At 43.3% G+C, this 19,076-nt stretch overlaps 1 protein-coding gene across 1 annotated transcript in view; it reads left to right on the top strand.

Annotated features, from left to right (window-relative positions):
* The window catches only part of GRID1 (glutamate ionotropic receptor delta type subunit 1), a 706,314-nt gene that overhangs the window by 468,634 nt on the left and 218,604 nt on the right, over positions 1-19,076 (top strand). The window contains exons 6-7 of the mRNA XM_011355348.2: positions 6,764-6,934; positions 18,925-19,076. The exon at positions 18,925-19,076 is cut by the window's right edge and continues 11 nt beyond it. Of these exons, the coding sequence (XP_011353650.1) occupies positions 6,764-6,934; positions 18,925-19,076 (323 nt within the window). The remainder of the gene's footprint in view (positions 1-6,763; positions 6,935-18,924) is intronic.

Genomic DNA, 19,076 nt, shown 5'->3' with positions numbered 1-19,076 from the left:
TAGATGAGTTTTTGGGCTAGTTCTACAAAACATTCTAAAAACTTGAGAAGATATTTGTGACCAAGACTTAGTATTTAGAATTTTTAAAAAGTTCATGACATCAATATGCAAGAGACCCAAACTGATAGAAATTGGACAGAAACACAAACACAAGAAAGGATGCACAAATGATTCATAAATGTGTGAAAGAGACTTAACCTATTAAGAATTAGGGAAGTGGAAATTAAAACCCAATGATGTACTAGTTTATAGTAACCAGATTGACAAATATTAGGAAGTTGTACAATATCATGTGCAGGCAAGGATGCGCAGCAATAGGAACTCTCTTTACCACACATGATTATAAACTGGTACAATCACTTTGAAAATTTTGTATTAAGTAGGAAGTTTGAACATGTTCATATTCTATCGAGGAATTCTATTCTAAGTATGTACCCTAGAAATTCTTATACAAATTCACCAAGATGCATACACATAGAAGCTTTGGTCAAAATAGCAATCAAACAAAATCATTCAAATGGTAATCAACAATAGAGTAAATAAATGGTGGCATAGTCATGCAATGCAATTGTATGCAGCTGTGAAAATGAATACACTAGAGCAGCGCCCATTGCCATGAATAGACCACAGAAACTTAATGTTTAACCAGTAGGTTTTAAACGTTGGTGAGTATTGGAATTATCTGGAGAGCTAATGGAGGACACAGAGGCTTTGCTCGCTGCAGTAGGACAGGGCTGGACTTCTGCAATTTTATCATTTTTCGGGTAATCCTGACACACAACAGGGCCACTGAGTCAAAACAACTGCAAGGGGTATGCAGACTGTTTATCTTGCACAAAGCTAAACAAAACGTTCAAGTTACACATTATTTGGGTTACATATGTAGTTATAGCATGACAAAGGCGGGCTCTTGGTGAGGAAGAAAGGTAAGCATTTGAGAAAGAGGCATCTGACCAAGATGCAGGTTATATTTTATTTCTTAGCTTGAAGGCACACTGAAATCATTTTATTACTCAATGTATGTAATATTTGTTAGTTAAATATAATTTACAATATAAAGTTAAAAAGAATAAAATAAACAAAATTAAAAAGAATGAAATAAGCAAGATTTATTTTGAGCCTATGCACTCCAGCGAGCATCTGGGTATGACATGTTATTGTTGTCTGCACTGTGTCCTTTCTGACTTCGGTGAGGTCAGTGAAGGTTACACAGCCTGTACTCATTGTCTTACTTCTGCTCATCCACAGCACTATCTGGAAGGAATGTTCAACTGGCATGAAGGGCAAATTTGTTCTCCAAATGGTTTCTGTAAATTAGCTGCTTGGATTGTTCTCTGCATCCTTAGGAACCCAGTGGTTTGGCCCCCTCACAGTGGTCCAAAGGCTGACCTGGTATGCAGCCTGATGGCAGTGCCTTGCAGGAGTGAGCAAGGAGTGAGCAGATCCCTGCCTTCACCCCTATGGTACTGAAGGGGCCCAGTGAGACCAACAGGACAGGAGAGGATCTGTCATGGAGCTGCTGGCATAGGTTCAGAACATATCCCTGGAAGAAGTAGTGACCTTTTTCATTGCCCACCAAGGGATCTGGGGGAGTTGCTCCTGTGAATTCTCAGATTCTGATTGCAGCTATCTCTGCACTGGACACCATGTATAGGCCCGGAGTTGTGGGGAGGCAGGTAGCAGTGCACTGGCAGACAGAGTCTGTGCTTTGACTCAGAGTGAGTGGATGAGGACTGGGCCACGGGAGACAGGAAAGTCTCCAGAGATCTAGCAGATCCTCACTGCGAGGAAGGCATATGGCAGCTGATGAGTTGGAGAGAGTTGTGTCAAGCTCTCAAGGAGTCCTGGCCAGGCAGAATGAAAAAGGAACAGTCTGGAGACCAGGATAGCTGGGGTTAGGAGTTGAGCCCCCTTGGTTATGTCATGGCTGCCTCTGATTCAGTCACCCCAGGTACTGCTACAGGTTGCCAGGGAAAGTGATGGTTATGTTATACTTACAGAAAGGTATTGTGTGCCCTGTAAGTCAGGCTCCCTACAGATTTCCAGGGCCCTGCTTGGGGTACAGTGGGGAGTGCTCAGTGACACTGACTCTCTCTCTAGAGAGTTGAGGACTCAGGAGAGGTTTAATAAAAGAGCTTCTATGGTGGCCTCTACCATCAAGTGAGAAAAACAGTGGTATTTGACATAACCATTTCCTCTTCAAGGTGTGTAGGCTTGATTAATCTCTTATGCATAATTCAAATTTTGTTCTTTATGACCTCATTTTTTTCCTAGATAAAATAAAATTCCCTCTCCAAAGCCTCTTATATCCCTTCTCCAAGTAAATCTAACTACTGTACTAATGTTCTTTCTTACAGACTGACTTACTGTTAGATCAGAATGTGATTTTTATCACCCTACTATTCTGTGCTCAGGGCAGGGCTTCTGTTAGCAGGGCAGCTAAGAGCAGACCAGAGAATGAAGGCTAGGCTCAGCTCCATTCGCTGCTCTGGTTTCTGAAACCCAACTGGGTTCTGGGCTCATCTTACCTATTTTCCCACCTTTGATTGTCAGTTGGTCCCCATCCAACAATATCATCTTCCCTTAAATACACTTTTGTCTGAAATACAAAAGTCATTCATTTAAATCCAGATTCAATATGTAATAGTACTTCAATTCTTTTTTGTCATTATCTAACACATTTTATTTAAAAATTTTTTTAAATTTATTTATTTAAATTAGCTTCAAGTATGCAGTACATTGGTTAGACATCTATATAGTTCATAAAAGGCACCCCTAATTGCTCCCTCCCTCCCCTGGCCCTCCACCTAGCCATCACATTAATGCTAACTGCATTCCTCTGCCATGCTTGCCATCCCCATGACCAAGTATCAACTACTAATTTGAACTTCTTTAACCCTTCACCCCATTCTCCCAGCCCCACAACTCCCCTCCCCTCTGTTCATCATTAAATTGTCCACTATATTTGTGAGTCTGTTTTTGATTAGTTTGTTCTTTTTGTTCTTTAGATTCCACATATAAGTGAAATCATATGGTATTTATCTTTCTCTGTCTGACTTATTTCACTCAGCATAATAACTTCGAGGTCCATCCATGTCATTGAAAATGGTAGGATTTCATTTTTTTAATGGCTGAGTAATATTCCATTGTACATATGAACCATAATTTCTTTATCCAATCATCTGTTAATGGGCATTTAGGTTGCTTCCACATCTTGGCTATTGTAAATTGTGCTGCCATGAATATTGGAGTGCATAGATCTTTACGAATTATTGTTTTGGTCTTCTTTGGATAAATACCCAGAAGTTCAGTTGCTGGGTCAAAAGGTATATCCATTTTTAATTTTTTGAAGAACCTCCATACTGTTTTCCACAGTGACTGTACCAATCTGCAATCCCACCAACAATGTATGAGGGTTCTCTTTTCTCCGTATCCTCGCCAACACTTGCTGTTTTTTGATTTATTGATGATAGCCATTCTAACAGGTGTGAGGTGGTATCTCATTGTGGTTTTAACTTGCATTTCTCTGATGGTTAGCAACCTTGAGCATCTTTTCATATGTCTATTGGCTATCTGTATTTCCTCTTTGGAGAAGTATCTGTTCAAGTCTTCCACCTATTTTTTAATCGGATTGTTTTGTTGTTGTTGTTGTTGTTGAGTTGTATGAGTTCTTTATATATATTTGGATATTAACCCTGTATCAGATGTATCATTAGCGAATATCTTCTCTCAGTCAATTGTCTTTTTGTTTTGTTGATGGTTTCCTTTGCTGTACAAAACCTTTTTAGTTTAATGTAGCCTCATTTGCTTATTTTTTTTGTTTCCCTTGCCCGAGGATATATATCTGAAAAGAAATTCCTGTTAGTAATATCAGAGTTTACTGCCTATCTTTTCTTCTAGAAGTTTCATAGTTTTAGGTCTTACGTTTAAGTCTTTAATCCATTTTGAGTCTAATCTTGTATACGGTGTAAGAAGGTGGTCCAGCTTCTTTTTTTTGCATGTATCTGTCCAATTTTCCCAACACCATTTATTGAAGAGACTGTCTTTACTCCATTGTATATTCTTACCTCCTCTGTCATATATTAATTGAGTGTATAGGCATGGATTTATTTCTGGGCTCTCTGTTCCATTTATCAATGTACCTGTTTTTATGCCACTACCATGCTGTTTTGATTACTATAGCCTTGAAGTATATTTTGATATCAGATAGTGTGATACCTCCAACTTTGTTCTTCTTTCTCAAGATTGTCATGGCTATTCGGAATTTTTTATGGCTCCATATAAATTTTAGGATTATTTGTTCTAGCTCTCTGAAAAATTCCATTGATAGGGATTGCATTGAATCTATATAGATCGCTTTGGGTAGTATGGCCATTTTAATAATGTTGATTCTGCCTACTCATGAATATGGCATATGCTTCCATTTATTTGTATCTTCTTCAATTTCTTTTTTCAATGACTTATAATTTTCTGAAAACAGTTCTTCTATCTTCTGGTTAATTTGATTCCCAGGTATTTTATAGTTTTTGACGTAATTGTAAATGGTATTGTTTTCTTAATTTCTCTTTCTGACAGTTCATCATTGGTGTATAAAAATGCCACTGACTTCTAAATATTTATTTTGTAACCTGCTACTTTACTGAATTAATTGATCAGTTCTAACAGTTTTTTGGTGGAATCTTTAGGGTTCTCTCTATATAGTATCATCTCATTGGCAAATAATGAGAGTTTCACTTCTCCCTTTTTAATTCGGATGCCTTTTATTTCTCTTTCTTATCTTATTGCTGTGGCTCAGACTTCCAATACAATGTTGAAAAAGAGTGGTGAAAATGGGCATCCTTGTCTTGATCCTGATCTTAAGGGAAATGCTTATAGCCTTTCCCCATTCAGTATGATGTTAGCTGTAGGTTTGTCATATATGGCCTTTATTATGTTAAAGCATGTTCCCTCTATTTCCACTTTGCTGAGAGTTTTTATCATAAATGGATGCTAATTCTTTGTTGATTACTACAATTCATCATACTTGAGAATTATTAGTCATTCTAAAAGAATGCAGCACTTAATTTCTTACTTTCTCCCAGATCTAGCATGTGGTTTCATTGGACCATCTTTGAGTTCACATCAGATTCCTCTACGACAATTCCTGAAATACACTTACTATTTTACCCTTAAAAATATTATGTTTTTATTTAACAGACTTTAAAACACTTGATTACTAATTTCTAACCTCAGTACCTCCATTTATATCATCTCATTGTCTAAAAGCTAGAATGTATCATCTGCAAGACTGAATATTGAAGATCTATTTTAAAATGAGGTTCTTCACAGTTAAAATCTCAACTTGCAACCAACCACCGATTTGGTCACTTTTTAGAGACAGTCAGTAGTAACCAGAGCTTTTCCTTACCTGACTCTCTCCTACTGCTAAAACCCTTGGTTCATGCGAGTTTCCATTTTCTGTAGTTTTCCTTTTGTTCCCAGTCATGAAGCAGTTTTGTGCCCCTAGAATCTTCTCTCCATACAGCTGCCATAGATTTTTAAAAATGTAAATCTCATTGTGGCTTGTTTATGCCTAAATCCTTTCAAAACTTCCTTATTGCCCTTAGGGTGAGCATTTTAGCTGGCTTTATGAGCCCTCCTTGTGCACTCCCGACCCCTCCCCTGCCACACACACATATCTGGCCCAGGGCACAGCTGCAGGGCTGCCTTTGACTTCCTTTCTGCCTGTGGCCCTATCCCTCCCCAGGTGGGGGAAACCTATGGTATTTCATGAGTCCTGCTGCCTCTACCTGGAACAGGGTAGCATAGGGCACAGTCTGTTCTCTCATCTTCAGCAGCACCACCACTAACTCAGCTTGGCATTGGCACCTCCTCTTCTATACATGCAAAAACTTTGCTTAACAAATTCATCCTTCAGGTTCGGCTTCAGTGCTAATTCCTCAAAGAAGCCTATCCTAGAAAGAGCTCCCCGTGGCTGGCTCCTTCGCTATTTCTATGCTTGAGAGTGCTCCTTCTAAATGGGATAATAATGGGATCTACCTCATAAAATTCCTAGGGCTGTTGTGAGCACCAAATGAGCTAATGTATGTAAAGTGCTTAGCCCACATTCTAACATGGAAAGCACAATGGGTTTCCTTTGCCTCTAAATTTTCCTATTACATCTTTAGTATATTTCATTCTGTGAATACCTTGAGCTTCGCTGGATGAGATTAAGGCTGATTCATTTACAGCTGTACCCCCAGTTCTTTGTACAGAACAAACCACAGATGAGATATTGGGTAGATTTTTGTACCATGAATGAATGAATGAATATATTTTCAAAATTTGTATGCAAATCATTTTTTAAAAAGTGAATCTAATTATTAAAGAATTAGAGGAAACTCATTACATTTTGGTTAATGAATTTGAAAACTAGTTGTCCTGCACTTAATCTGACGATGACTCCCAACAGAAAATTTAGCCTTACTTCCAGCTAATGCCTACCATGACTTTTGATAGCACTGGTTCTTAAGAGCTTGACTCCACGAAAGCCAGCACATTGATGATTTAGCCACAGACATCTTTTTCTGGTTTCAAGGAAGATGTTGAGTAACCCTGTTTGCGTTTTAGGGTTAGCAAGTAATATTTGTAAACATGCATCTAATGAACTGTATGACCTAGGCCCAATCCCTTAATCCCTTTGGCATTAGCTATTCAGGCTGTCGCCCTTGTGCAGAGAAAGTTCATGAGTTAATGGTAAGCATGGGTATCATTATCTTCCCAGGAAATTAGTGACCCGGAGATTCTGGATCTGGTCCACAGCGCCCTTGGCAGGATGACCGTGGTCCGACAGATCTTCCCATCTGCAAAGGACAACCAGAAATGCATGAGAAACAACCACCGCATCTCTTCCCTGCTCTGTGACCCTCAGGAAGGCTACCTCCAGATGTTGCAGGTCAGTGCCCACCTCCCCAGCTTCCTCCAGGAGGGACTTCACCCATGCCTTTGGCCTGCCCACCGCCTTTAACTGCTAGAACTCTGTCACTTGCTGACACATTGAAACCAGTCAACGGAGCTGTGCCTTTGAACAGCATTATCAGGCAGTTATGGCAGACAGGTCATATTAGCTCACTGGATGCTTCTTGTATTTAAAAGTTACATGCTTAGGTAGTAAGGAGATTCCTGTCTCTTAGACTTCTCTGATGACTGTTTTGTTGGGAATGGGTTCATCTGGCAGGACTGACTGGGGATGAAGACTTCCTCAGAGGAGTCATCATTTTGAACCTATTTTAGGTTTTCCCTATAGGAAGTCAGTAGTAATATGGACATGGCTCTTGTGAAATAACTAGAGACTGTCCCAAGTCATTGCTGAATACTGAGGCTTAGGTCAGTCAGGACACTGCTGGAATCTTAGCTGAGCAGGGAGGGATGAGAGGGCAGTACCATCTCCTGGCACCTGTTCCATCCCTTCTAAGATGAGAGGTAGAGTGCTTATGGTCAATCCTTCCACCACTCCCTCAGCAGAGGTGCAGCCTAAGAGTAGGATTTGGAGTTGTGCACCTGTTGTGAGGGATGGTTTTCTCTAGGATGTTTGGGGGTAAAAACGAAGCACTGTGGAAACTTCACTGGTAGCCTAGAATCTGTTTCTCCATTAAGAATATCATACATGAGAAAACTTACATTTGATTCTTGGTGGGAGCCTCTTAACATAAGGAAATTTCTCCCAACTGAGTTTGTGAAAAAATCCCAGAAGTTTGTGCATGTGACATGCTTGCTAGTCAGCATTTGAAACTAGTTACACTTTTTTACCTACTCAGGCACAAGAAATGAAAATCAGGGTTTCAAGACAGAGATAGGCTGTATCTGCCACCTGATTATCAGTCCTACCCCAGAAACATTTTGGTATCACCTCTCAGGAGGTACACATTTGGGGGAGGAGGATTTTTAGAATCTTCTGAGTGGGATAGGTACATGTGTAATTTGTCAAAACATCGAATCCATTCTATAATCTTATATTTGGTGGCAGTGGAATGGGGTGGAGGTAGAGGTGAGGGTGGGAGGAAACATGCCCCAACAGATGGTAAACACTGAGGAAACACAACAGGCACTGATTTTTTTTGCTGGAGTAATTCCTACTCTCCATGCTAAATGCTCCAGGAATCCATCAAAATATCTGGGTTTTTCTAAGGTGATGAGGGGTTGGCCAAAAGAGTGGACCAAAGGCATCTGCAGGACCTATGGACTCTAGAACCCTGGGCATATGGGCCAGGAGGAGAGGCAGGTGCTTGATACAAGATTTTATATTTTTGGTTGCTGCTGGCCTGCTCTGCTTTCCTCTATTATGGAGTTTGGAAGAAGAGGCAAGGGCCATGTATGTCCCTCTCAGTGTGCCTCTATATTTATCACTTCCACTCTCCATGTGGAAGGAAGTGGAGTGAGATGATGTGGCTCAGAGAGTGTAAGCCCATCCCCATATGCCCATCTAGGTTAGGAGGGAGAGGGGACTCCCTCACTCTCTGTGGAGCCAGACCCTAGGAAGGGCTCTCCAGTCTCTCTCCTTGAAGGGCTTGATCCTTCTCCAAACACACTCCAGCTTTGCCCCCACCCAAACATTTGCCTAGTTCCTTTTTAGTCCACTTCCCATCACAGAAACATGGGGGAAAGCACTTCTCATTGAGGTCTATGATTACTCATTTTGCATGGATTAAAGGTGCAGGTGCAATTGTTGGTTGCATAGCAGAAACACTGGATGCAAAGAATCCGACCTGGAGAACAAGGGAGAAAGGGAGACTGCTGGACTTGATGAGGAATCAGGTTGAGGCCATACTAAAATGACCCACGCCCAATAAGAGTATAAACAAAGGCACACCTTGGAGATATGTGGTTAGTCATCATCAAATGTGGTAAATCCAATATCATATCTAGAACCTTGGCCTCACTTCTCCTCTCTATTCCTGCAGAGACCCAGGTACTACATAAAGAGCAAGATTTAAGAGCGACATGACAGAGGTCTTGTAGTGGTGGTGGTGGTGGTGGTAGTAGTAGTAGTAGTAGTAGTAGCAGCAGCAGCAGCAGCAGCAGCAGCAGCAGCAGTATTAGTAGCAACAGTAGTAACAGTAGCAGCACCAGTAGTAGTAGCAGTAGCAACAGTACCAGCAGTAGTAGCAGAAGCAGCAATAATAGTAGCAGTCGTACTAGTAGTAACAATAATAATAGCAGTGGTTGTAGTAGCAGTAGCAATAGCAGTAGGAACAGTAGTAGTATAAGTAGTAGAAGGAGCAATAGCAGTAGTATCAGTAGTGGTAGTAGCATAGCAGTAGTGGTAGTAGTAGCATTAGTTGCAACAGTAGCAGCAGCTGTAGTAGTAGCAGTACCAGCAGTAGGAGTAGTAATTGTAGTTGCAGCAGCAGAACAGGAGCCAGATTGCTTGGGTTCAAGTCTCAGTAACTCTAGTACTAATTATTAAGCATTATTATTTATTTGTCATTCTGTGCCTCAGTTTCCTCCTCTATAAATTGGGTATTACAATATCACCTATCCATTAGAATTTTCATAATGAAAATTAAACAAGAGAACATGTAGAAAGCATTTATAATAAGACTGAGCTATTAAGGGTATCACTGTGGAGGAGGTAGCCAGGTATGCTGCAGGGTTTCCACGGCAAGGCTAGACATGGCCTCATTTTTTTTGTATGACATAGTGCACCTATCTTCCGGAGCATGCTCTTTAAAAGCATCACAGCTGGTGGGAGAGTATTTCCCATCTGTCCAGCCCCAAATCACAGGCATCGCATACCACTTACTGTCCACATCATTTATGCAGGCACTTAAATCAGAGCTGCCTTGCGTGGAAGAGGAGAGGCCTTGTCTTTGAGACCCGCTGAGCAATTTGTATAGGATCCTGCTCACTGGAGACCCTCAATAAGGAATGATTGGGTAGATCTGTTAAGAATGTAGGTCTTAACACAAGTTAAACTGTCTCTAGAAGCCTCTTTATAGATCTATAAATAAAATATTTTATTAAAGGAGTCTCTATCTTCATTTGTTGCATCTGCTTCCTTGTGCGGAGCTATGAAGAGAGGGAAATGTGAATTTATTTACTCATCTTGCCCAACAACAATTTGGGCAGCTCGTAGATTCATCTCATTTACAAGCCATTCCCTTCAAGTTTCCTCAGTAGCTATTACCACTTCTTTCTTTTTTAATGACAGTGTAGAAAACAAACTAATTTCTACTAGCCTCTAGCTGTAAGATTTATTGAGGAGACTCTAACATGTTTAGAACAACCAGCTCACAAAAATTTATGTCATGGATTATTAACTTTGTCTTGAAATTAATGAAAATCCTTTTGGAAATGGGGCTCTTAAGTCCATCTTTAGTTTCTCCCCGCGACGGCTGCTCTTGGGATGATAATTCTGGGTTGGAAGTTTTCATGAGGACCATCAAGAACACGAAATTTTTACAAGATCATCCATCTCTCAGCTTCTCCATGGAGCTGACCTCAGAAACTCCATCTTCTATTAGGCCTATGGTCAAGGCTTTCTGTGCTGTAAAGCCAAACAAGCATTAGTATAGCAAATCAATTTGGTTCCTATTTAGTAGAGAGAAAGTCCCTTGGAAGAAAAATACCTAGATAAGTGTCTTCTAGTAGCTTCAAAAATATTGCCAGTGTACAGTGCTGTTGTTTAGTGTTCCCTACCAAGCACTGTCTTATTTGGGTGTTTCCATTCTTGTTTTATTGACAAGCTAGTTTAAGGATTGTCTGACTCAGGCAGTAATAAAAGAGATAACCAATCCCAAAGAACCCTGAGATTTTGCTAAGATTTCATGAGCAGCTGTGCTTAGAGGAGAATCTATAATGTACTTGGTCTTCAGAACTGCATTTCCTGGTGCAATTGAAGTAACAGACATCTTGTCACATTGCCACCCCATTTATATTTAAATGTGTTTCTAAAGGGGAACAGGCAAATGATATAAGCTGTATGGTCACTGTGGAGCCTGATCTTTGAATTAAGCTGTGGGGGCCGATGTGGTATTATGATAAAATGTTCCCTCGGATTGATATTTCTCTTCTTTGTGCATTTTAAAATTGTTGAGAGGCTTGATAGATGCAATCACATCTCCCCAGCTCAATCTATTAAGCATTTTAAAACTCCCTTTCTCACATGTGTCCCTGTTTCTTTAAGGCTTTCTGTGTTCTTTCTTGGCTACAAGTCTTTTTGTCAAACTGCCAGTAGAACCCTTTACTCTGAAGCAACACTAAGCCTCCTCTACCAGAGATACCTTGTCACTTTCACTGGTTTACTTCATCTTAAAGATGTGAATGGACCGTTTAGCAACTAGACTAGGGAAGCGTGATCATCAATGCCTTTGTCAGAGACAATCACACAGGTACTCTCTTTGGGTACAACTGGTTGCCATTCTGGCTGCAGGCGGCCACATATGCATTTGGAACTAGAGGTCCTCTGGTATAGACAAATGCCCCACCCCACTCTGCACATCCTCCCCGTGGATTCAGCCATGAGCAGAGCTCCAGTACCCTTTGGCCTCTGCTGCCATCTGTCCCTCCTCAGGCCTGGCTGTGGTGCCTGCTCTCTGGACAGGTGGGCCGGCAGCAGTTTGGCAGAAAGGCCTCGCTTGGGGATGGATTTCTCAAGCTGTGACATCTGGGCGTCAGCTTGTCCTCCCAGCTGGACCCTTTGCCGGCTGCTTGTCTGATTTTGCTGGGTGACCGGAGCCTGTCTGAGGATCTGGTCAAAGGTCAGTTCCCGCTGTTTGTCTCTGTGAGATCTCCCTGAACAGTCCACTTGGCTTGATTAATGACGGAGGGAAGAGAAAAACTGGGCTCTTTAGAAACCTAGAAGAAATTCAGCCTTTCTTAATAAAAACATTTTCCATGATTCCAGCTTTGGCGTGGGGCAGATAATGGTCTGATGGCAAGATGCAGCTGGTGCATGTGGCTCTAATCCTGGCCTGCCATTCATCTTCCTTTGCCTTCAAAAAGGATTCTTATCTTGATAATGTGGATGCATAACCCTCCTGGAGTATAGTATAATGGAGACAAGCTTGGAGCACCTTCATATGACTTGCCTAAATTTTCAGATTTACTATGGAGAAACATGCAGAGAGCACCAGGAGGGCAGACAGCCAGTTACACACACAACCATCATCCTCCAGAACCTCTCCCTTCCAGTCTGAAGTGGGTGGGCACAGATCTCAGACTGCTGAGGTCCAGACAGGATTGGAAGCACACAACTCTCCTGAACTGCTCAGAGATTTTCACAGTGCTGGGGAGCTTATAGTTCCATTACTTCTGGCTCTAATACTGCTTCGGAGGACTCAGTAAGTAAACAGATTATCTGAGCTCGAATAGCGCTTTTTTCACCCCACCTGGCATGGACATTTTCCAGATGGGAAATCAGTGTCTTTCCTGGTTCCAACGAGACAACAAATCCAAGTCTCAGAGATGATGTCATTCATGTGTGGTGGGGGTCAGTGGTGGCATTTACACTGTAGCTGCACACACAATCTCTGATGTGCTGAACACCCCCCTCCCTCTCCCATGCCCCACCCTCTCTCTATCTTGCTGGCTTCTCTCTCCACCTTCTCTTTTCTCCCTCTGGGTCTTGACACCTAAGTAAATTCTCCTTATTTTCTCATGAAGATCAATTTAACAATCTTATTGGTAACCTTTGTTCCTGCTGACACAAGGTATATTCCTAAATAAAATATAGTTACTGGTGAAATGGAGATTCTGGTACTAACTCTTAGAAAATCAAACCAGTTTTTCCATCTCTGGTCCTCAGTTTGCCTCATGCAATTGATCTTTAATTATCCAGCAGACAGGAGGGTGTACCTGGGTTTCTCAAGAACTGCAAGCTCCAGTGAAGAGCTCATGACTGAATTCCCTCTTCTGCCCCCCAGAGATGTGGCCTTACCCTCCCTATTTCCCTTCTGAGGACTCACCTCTTGGATAGGTAATTGACTTTGGAAATTCAAGCCTTCTCGGGAACCCACCTCGCATGGAAGTTCATACCCCAGACTCTGACTGGAAATGGACAATTCCACATGGAACACACTGGTCCAGAGCTCCTATACCGTTTTCCCACCATGGTTTCCATCCTCTGTTACTCATATTCTAAGAGGCGTCCTCTTTGCAAATGCCTTGACATCTCTTTACCTTGGCATTTTTTTTTCTAAGAACAGATTTAAAACTATTAATCCAACATTCATTAATTCCACAAACATCCATTAAGCACCTATTCTATGCCAGTTCCTTTGTTAGATAGATCATAAATGTTCTCTCTCTTAATTCTCACAAACTCCAAATAAATTGGGACTATTAATCTCTATAGCATGTTCCAGTTAGGGAGAATGGCATGTGCATAGGCTAGCACAGGCAGAATTCTGTGTGTCTGAGGTAAGAGGTGAGATGCAAGAAGGTCAATTGGAGATAAGGGCAGCTGCCAGGGTGCTGAGGCAGGGTGTAGCCCTTGAAGACATGACAGAACAGGATGTACATCCAAGAAAGGCAACTCTGTGGAGGGTAGAATGAAAGATCCTCAGACTAGAGGACAAAGTAACCAGTGGTTACTGTCTTCCTAGTGACAAATGAGGGCACTTGAATCATGCTGTGGTGGTGGTGGACAGGTGATCATGTAGAGAGGACGTAAGGAAGCTTCCCCAGGACAGAAACTCCTAAACCTGAGTAGGGGACAGGCAATAGGTGACAACAGAGTGCAGAACACAGCACCTCCCACAGGGCTGGGCTGCAGCTGCCCACTGTTCTAGTCATATCCTGTCTGCCTCCCCCTTGCTCGTGCATACCTGGGTGGTCTCATTACAGGACTGGCTGTTCTGAAGGCTTCTATGGCTGAGCCAGCCCTGCACTGCACATATCAGGTTTTTTATTGCAATGGTCCAAGCCACCTTCCTGTCAGGAACCTGGGTCAGGGTATTATAGAGGCCCCACTCTGGGTCTTCCTGTGTTGACTACTTTTGTGGAACAACCCAAGGGACAGAAAAGTTGCCTTTCCCTCAGAGGCAGCTTTGCAACACTTCAGGGCATGCAGTTCTGAAAGGCCAGGCTCAGACCCAGGGGGCTGTGGCAGCTGTGACTTTGCTGCTGGGGCCAGCGAGAGACCAGGGACATGTGCTCAGGTGAGCAGATTATAGGCAGGATTGGGGATATAATGCTCAGGACTGATTCTTGCTCAGTCTTCTGAGCCAGAAACTACGAAAGCCAGATATGACCCCTGCTCACTTTTGAAAAGCTTTCAGACCAAGAGAAATTGGGCGAGAGGGTGAGTGGTGTTGGCAGATCCAAGCTCAATTTTCTTCTGATAGGCCAGACAGGTACTGGGTCCCAGTGACTGCGACACCCTTGGAGGAGCTCTTAGCTCATCCACATTGAAGTCAGCTACTGGCTTGGGTCCTTTATGTTCTCTTCCATTTTTTTCCTATCTGTGTTCCCTCCAAAAATGAAAATGCATGCAAAGAGCTTAGGACAGTATTGGTGCACCTTTTTTCACAGGGAGTAAATCAGGGCTGCCCAATGCACTTCTCTAGGGCCACCGATCACATCACATTTTATTATCTACATAAGTCAAGAGCATTCAATGACTTGTTCAACACTACTCAGCAAATGAATGCAAGTGGAGATTCGACTCACCCATTCAGTAAGCATTTACTGAGTGCTTGCTATATCCATACATTGTTGTCAACACTGGAGTATAGCACTGAACAAAGCTGGCCCAGGTTGTGATGAATCCAAAGCTCCTGCTCATCCTACCTGGTGACCCGGCTCAGCTGCTGGCACAATAGAGTAAGAGTCCTACTGCATGAGAGTGAAAGAGGAACTTCATATACATCTTTAGGGCGGCCAGCTGAACCAGCTCGGTTCCCATCTAGAGTGAGGCCACAGCCTCCCAGAAAAGCCTTGGGCCCCTCTTCTAGCTCTGGCTCTGGTGTGCTTCTCACTTGATGCCTTTTGACATGTCTGACATGGTGCCAGGTGTTTTGCTTTGTGTCTGGATCTTTCTTCTGCTATCTCCTTGGCCTTGATACTTTGGCTCCTCTTTTGCTTCTCAAGTCTACTCTTACCTGAAATGCTTTTTTTGATTCCTTATCACTTTTGTGTTGCAGTGTTCCTAGGGTAACCAGAGCCCCAGGCTCTGTGAGGAAGAAAGGCAGGGACTCCTTCAGGCCAGCTCCTCACTAACTCCCACCCCAGCTCTGTGGCCTATAGCTCCAGCATGGGCTGTTAGCCCTTTGAGACCAGTGAGATGTACGGATTGCAGCTGGGAGCCTCTCTCCTTCCAGACCACTCTTCTTGGTTCAAGGGCACAGCATGACCAAGGCCTGACACTGATCTCTACCCACCCACCCTGAGGAAAGGCTTTTCTTACCTTTGTCAGGAACTGGAGAGAGCCCTAAGGAGAGGCTGCCTTTCTGTGATCTGCTCTTGATCTTTTCCCCAAACATCCCTTCTCTGGACAACCAGACTGTGAGGGTAGCACTCCTCCCTTTGCATTCCCACCAGTGAAACCAGCAGGTCGCCTAAGTGAGGATGCTGAGGCTGGGGAGCAGAAGTGGACCCACAGACCAATACTGAGTGTCAGCTTCTGCTTAAGGCAAGGAAGTATTGAGACAGCACCTTACCAGGAGAAGGGGCAGCAGTCAGTGGAGAAGATGGAAACAGTTCCAAGTGAGGATTAAGAAGACATTTTAAATAGGCTATAAATGAGAAACAAATTATTTGAATAAAGGAGATTCCCTCTCAAGTCAAAGTTGGAGGCAGCAAATCTTTTTTCCTGCTGTTTGTTTTCCATATTTTCTCTTTTTGTGAACCAAGTTCAGTGTGCACCTTCTTAGTAGGAAATCAGTTCATCTCTTCTTCCTTCCTTCCTTCCTTCCTTCCTTCCTTCCTTCCTTCCTTCCTTCCTTCCTTCCTTCCTTCCTTCTTTCTTTCCATCCACCATTCATCTGTCATCAAATGTACATTAATAACCAACCATGTGCCTTGATTGGTGCTGGGTACTAGGTTCTAGAGGTAGTGAATATATAGAGAGATATATAGAGGTATATCCAAAATAGTGAAAAAAAAAATGTTCCCTGCACTTAAGAAGCTCAAAGTTTGCTGAGGTAAGTATACTTATGAATTGACAGCGTGTAGTATATCATGGAAGAAGGTGCCCGAGGTGATAGATGTCAGACAGTGGGAAGGCCTTTCCATGCCTGGAAAAGAGCCTGTTGCTCTTCATTGCAGACCTTTCTGCATTCATACATTTGTTAAGTACCTTAATTCATTGTGAATTGAATGCTAGAAGGAAAAAGGGAAATTCTACTGGATGCTGGTCTGGGCCACAGCTGAGTTGGTTCTGCCTATGTGTGTGTGAGTGTGTCTATAGGTGTAGATGTGAATCAAAATGTCCCACTGGTTGAATAGCATTAGCTATGAGCGGGTGGATGGGAGATCCATAAATGTCTTGAGAAGGGAAATTTTCATGTCACAAGGACTCTCAGCCTTAAGTTATCCTTTCAGAGAGAGAGAGAAAAAAAAATAACACCAAGCCGAATCTAAGTGGCTTACATTCTCTTATAACAACATCTCCATTATGGCTTTGTATTCCAGACAGAAGGTAGACATGTAAAAAATAATTTTGCTATGGTAGGGGCTCCTGAGAGTTAGGAGGACTGGTAGAGCATTCCCAAATAAATGCTCCCCAGGACTGGAGTGGTGGGAGACATGATTTTGTCCTAGTATTCCCTATAGGGCAGAGGGTAAATTCCTGGTGGTAGGAATAACTTCTCTCTGCTGTCAAGTAAGCACCTGTATACTGCAGGGCCCTGAAAAAGGTCACCAGCTGCTAACATGCCTGCTTTCCTTTGGCCTGAGGCCCTTGTTTCAGTCAGCAGTGGTCAGTCATCCCAGATACTCTCCTGCTACCACTGAGACATCTCTTGTCCATCTTCCACCCATCTTACACCTACAGCATGGAGAGATACCAGGCACACAGGCACCTTAGTGGCATACATTCCTGTGCCAACTGCGAAAGCACAGGTTGAAGGCACATAAGAAAGGGATATTCAGGGATGGTCAGGGCACAGGGATACCCACAGAAGTGGTCAGCTCTACTTGGACATGTCATGGACAGAGATGACCCTTGAAACTTAGCATGAATTGCTGGGCAGGCATGATGTAGCAGATGTTTTCGATGTCCTATACCAGCTCCTTTGGCCCACCTCTGATTTCAGTTGCAGTTCTCAAGATGGTTCCTATTACTCAAGCTCTTGTCTGGGGCTCTGTTTTGGGGGCACCCAGTTGAAGACATGTGAGGATAGAAATTGCAGGCTGAGAACAAGGCATGGCGGTGTCAGGGGTGCAAGGGGCATTCTGGGGACTGGGGGGAGGTAGGCTGGGTGGCATCAGGGGTTCTTCCTGCAGCCCAAGGATCTCATTTGATCTTCCCAGGAGTTCTGTGAGTCTGACATATGCTCCTATTTATATACGGTGATTTTGTTTTTCTGAAATATTTTTAGCTGACATCTTGCTGCTTAAATGTGTAGAGAATCATCCCTTTGACCCACTTTGCTGATGGTTGTTTGTGCAACAGTTATTGTTAGGGGTCATGCACCTGACTGAGGGTCGATGTTACCTCCTCCCCACACCCTCCTCTTCCTCTCCTCCTTCTGTGCTCGATGACATCCCCTGGGAGGAGTGGGGTGGCATGAGGTTAACATCTGAGAATAGGGCTGCCATCCTCCCCACAGGGAGCGCTTGTTGGGCCCCTGAGAAGGCAGGCATTGGTGTTTCGGCTCATCCAGGTCAGGGTCTTTAATCATGATCAGGAGAGTGAGCCAGACTCGTCCCACCCCGGGATCGCACTGCTGCGGTGCAGCTCTTCTCACTGTTATTCCCACTTCTCCAAGAACTCAGAACCATGCTCTCCAGAGCGCTGAGATGGGCTTTGTCTCCTCTACAACTGTACAGCTGTGCTGTGGACAGCTAAGCAGAGAGGAAGTTCTTAGATGCACATTGTTGCAAATCCCTAAAGTGTCCCCTAGCCAGCAGGTACAGACTCCGTGGCCTCTCCCACCTTCCACCCTAGGCTCATCCAAGGCCAGAGTGTTCTTTCTAAGGCACAGATATCATTTCTAAGCACAGATCCTCCAATGGTGTCCTTTTCCCCAAAGTCACATGTGTTGTTACTCCTCAGCACGGTCCAGTCCCTGCCTCCCTCTTGATCCTCCTCCTTCTCTATTGGCAGGTATCTTGAACTATTTTTTTTTCCTTCTAACCCAGGGATTTGCCACCTATGGCCCACAGGCTGAATCCAGCCCACTGCCTATTTTTGTGAGTAAAGTCTCATTGGCATGTCCTTTACTTAAGTATCTTCTATGGCTGCTTTACACTATACCTGCAGGATTGAGCAGTTGCAGAAGAGACTGTAAGCCCCACAAAACCTAAAATCTTTACCTTGGTCCTTTATAGGAAATTCTGGCAGACCCTGCCCTACTTGGCCCTACTCATTTGTATAGTCATGCCTTTGCCTAATGCTGTGCCCTCCCTACAATTCTCTCCATCTTTTGGTTTCTCCTCATCCTTGCCTTCATCCTTTGTTATGTAAGCAGGATGCCCCACTCCAGTCTCACACAGAGCTTGCATACAAGACCCAGTTGTGCTGATCAGCCTGGTTCTCCTGTTGTTGTCTGGATCTACCTCCTAACTCCAGTTCCTGAAGCAGCGTTAGGTCTTATTCTAGTCAGGACTCTGGCACCTGGCTAGGTTTTCAAATGAACATCTAGAAGCCAGAGGATGTGGCATAAATAATGAGCACCATTTCTTAGTGTTGGAATCTTAAGTCACCTCAGTCCTCTCCTTGTTTCCCTCCCTCTCTATGGAAATATACCAGTGGAAAGGGTTTCACCATCTTTGTCTTTGCAGATCTCCAACCTCTACTTGTATGACAGTGTTCTGATGCTGGCCAACGCCTTCCACAGGAAGCTGGAGGACCGGAAGTGGCACAGCATGGCAAGCCTCAACTGCATACGCAAGTCCACCAAGCCATGGAATGGAGGGAGGTCCATGCTGGACAC

Source organism: Pteropus vampyrus, unplaced genomic scaffold (assembly GCF_000151845.1).
Source record: "Pteropus vampyrus isolate Shadow unplaced genomic scaffold, Pvam_2.0 Scaffold20, whole genome shotgun sequence".
Lineage (NCBI taxonomy): Eukaryota > Metazoa > Chordata > Mammalia > Chiroptera > Pteropodidae > Pteropus > Pteropus vampyrus.
The sequence above is the reverse complement of the archived record's forward strand: the minus strand, read 5'-3'. Positions and strand labels throughout refer to the sequence as shown.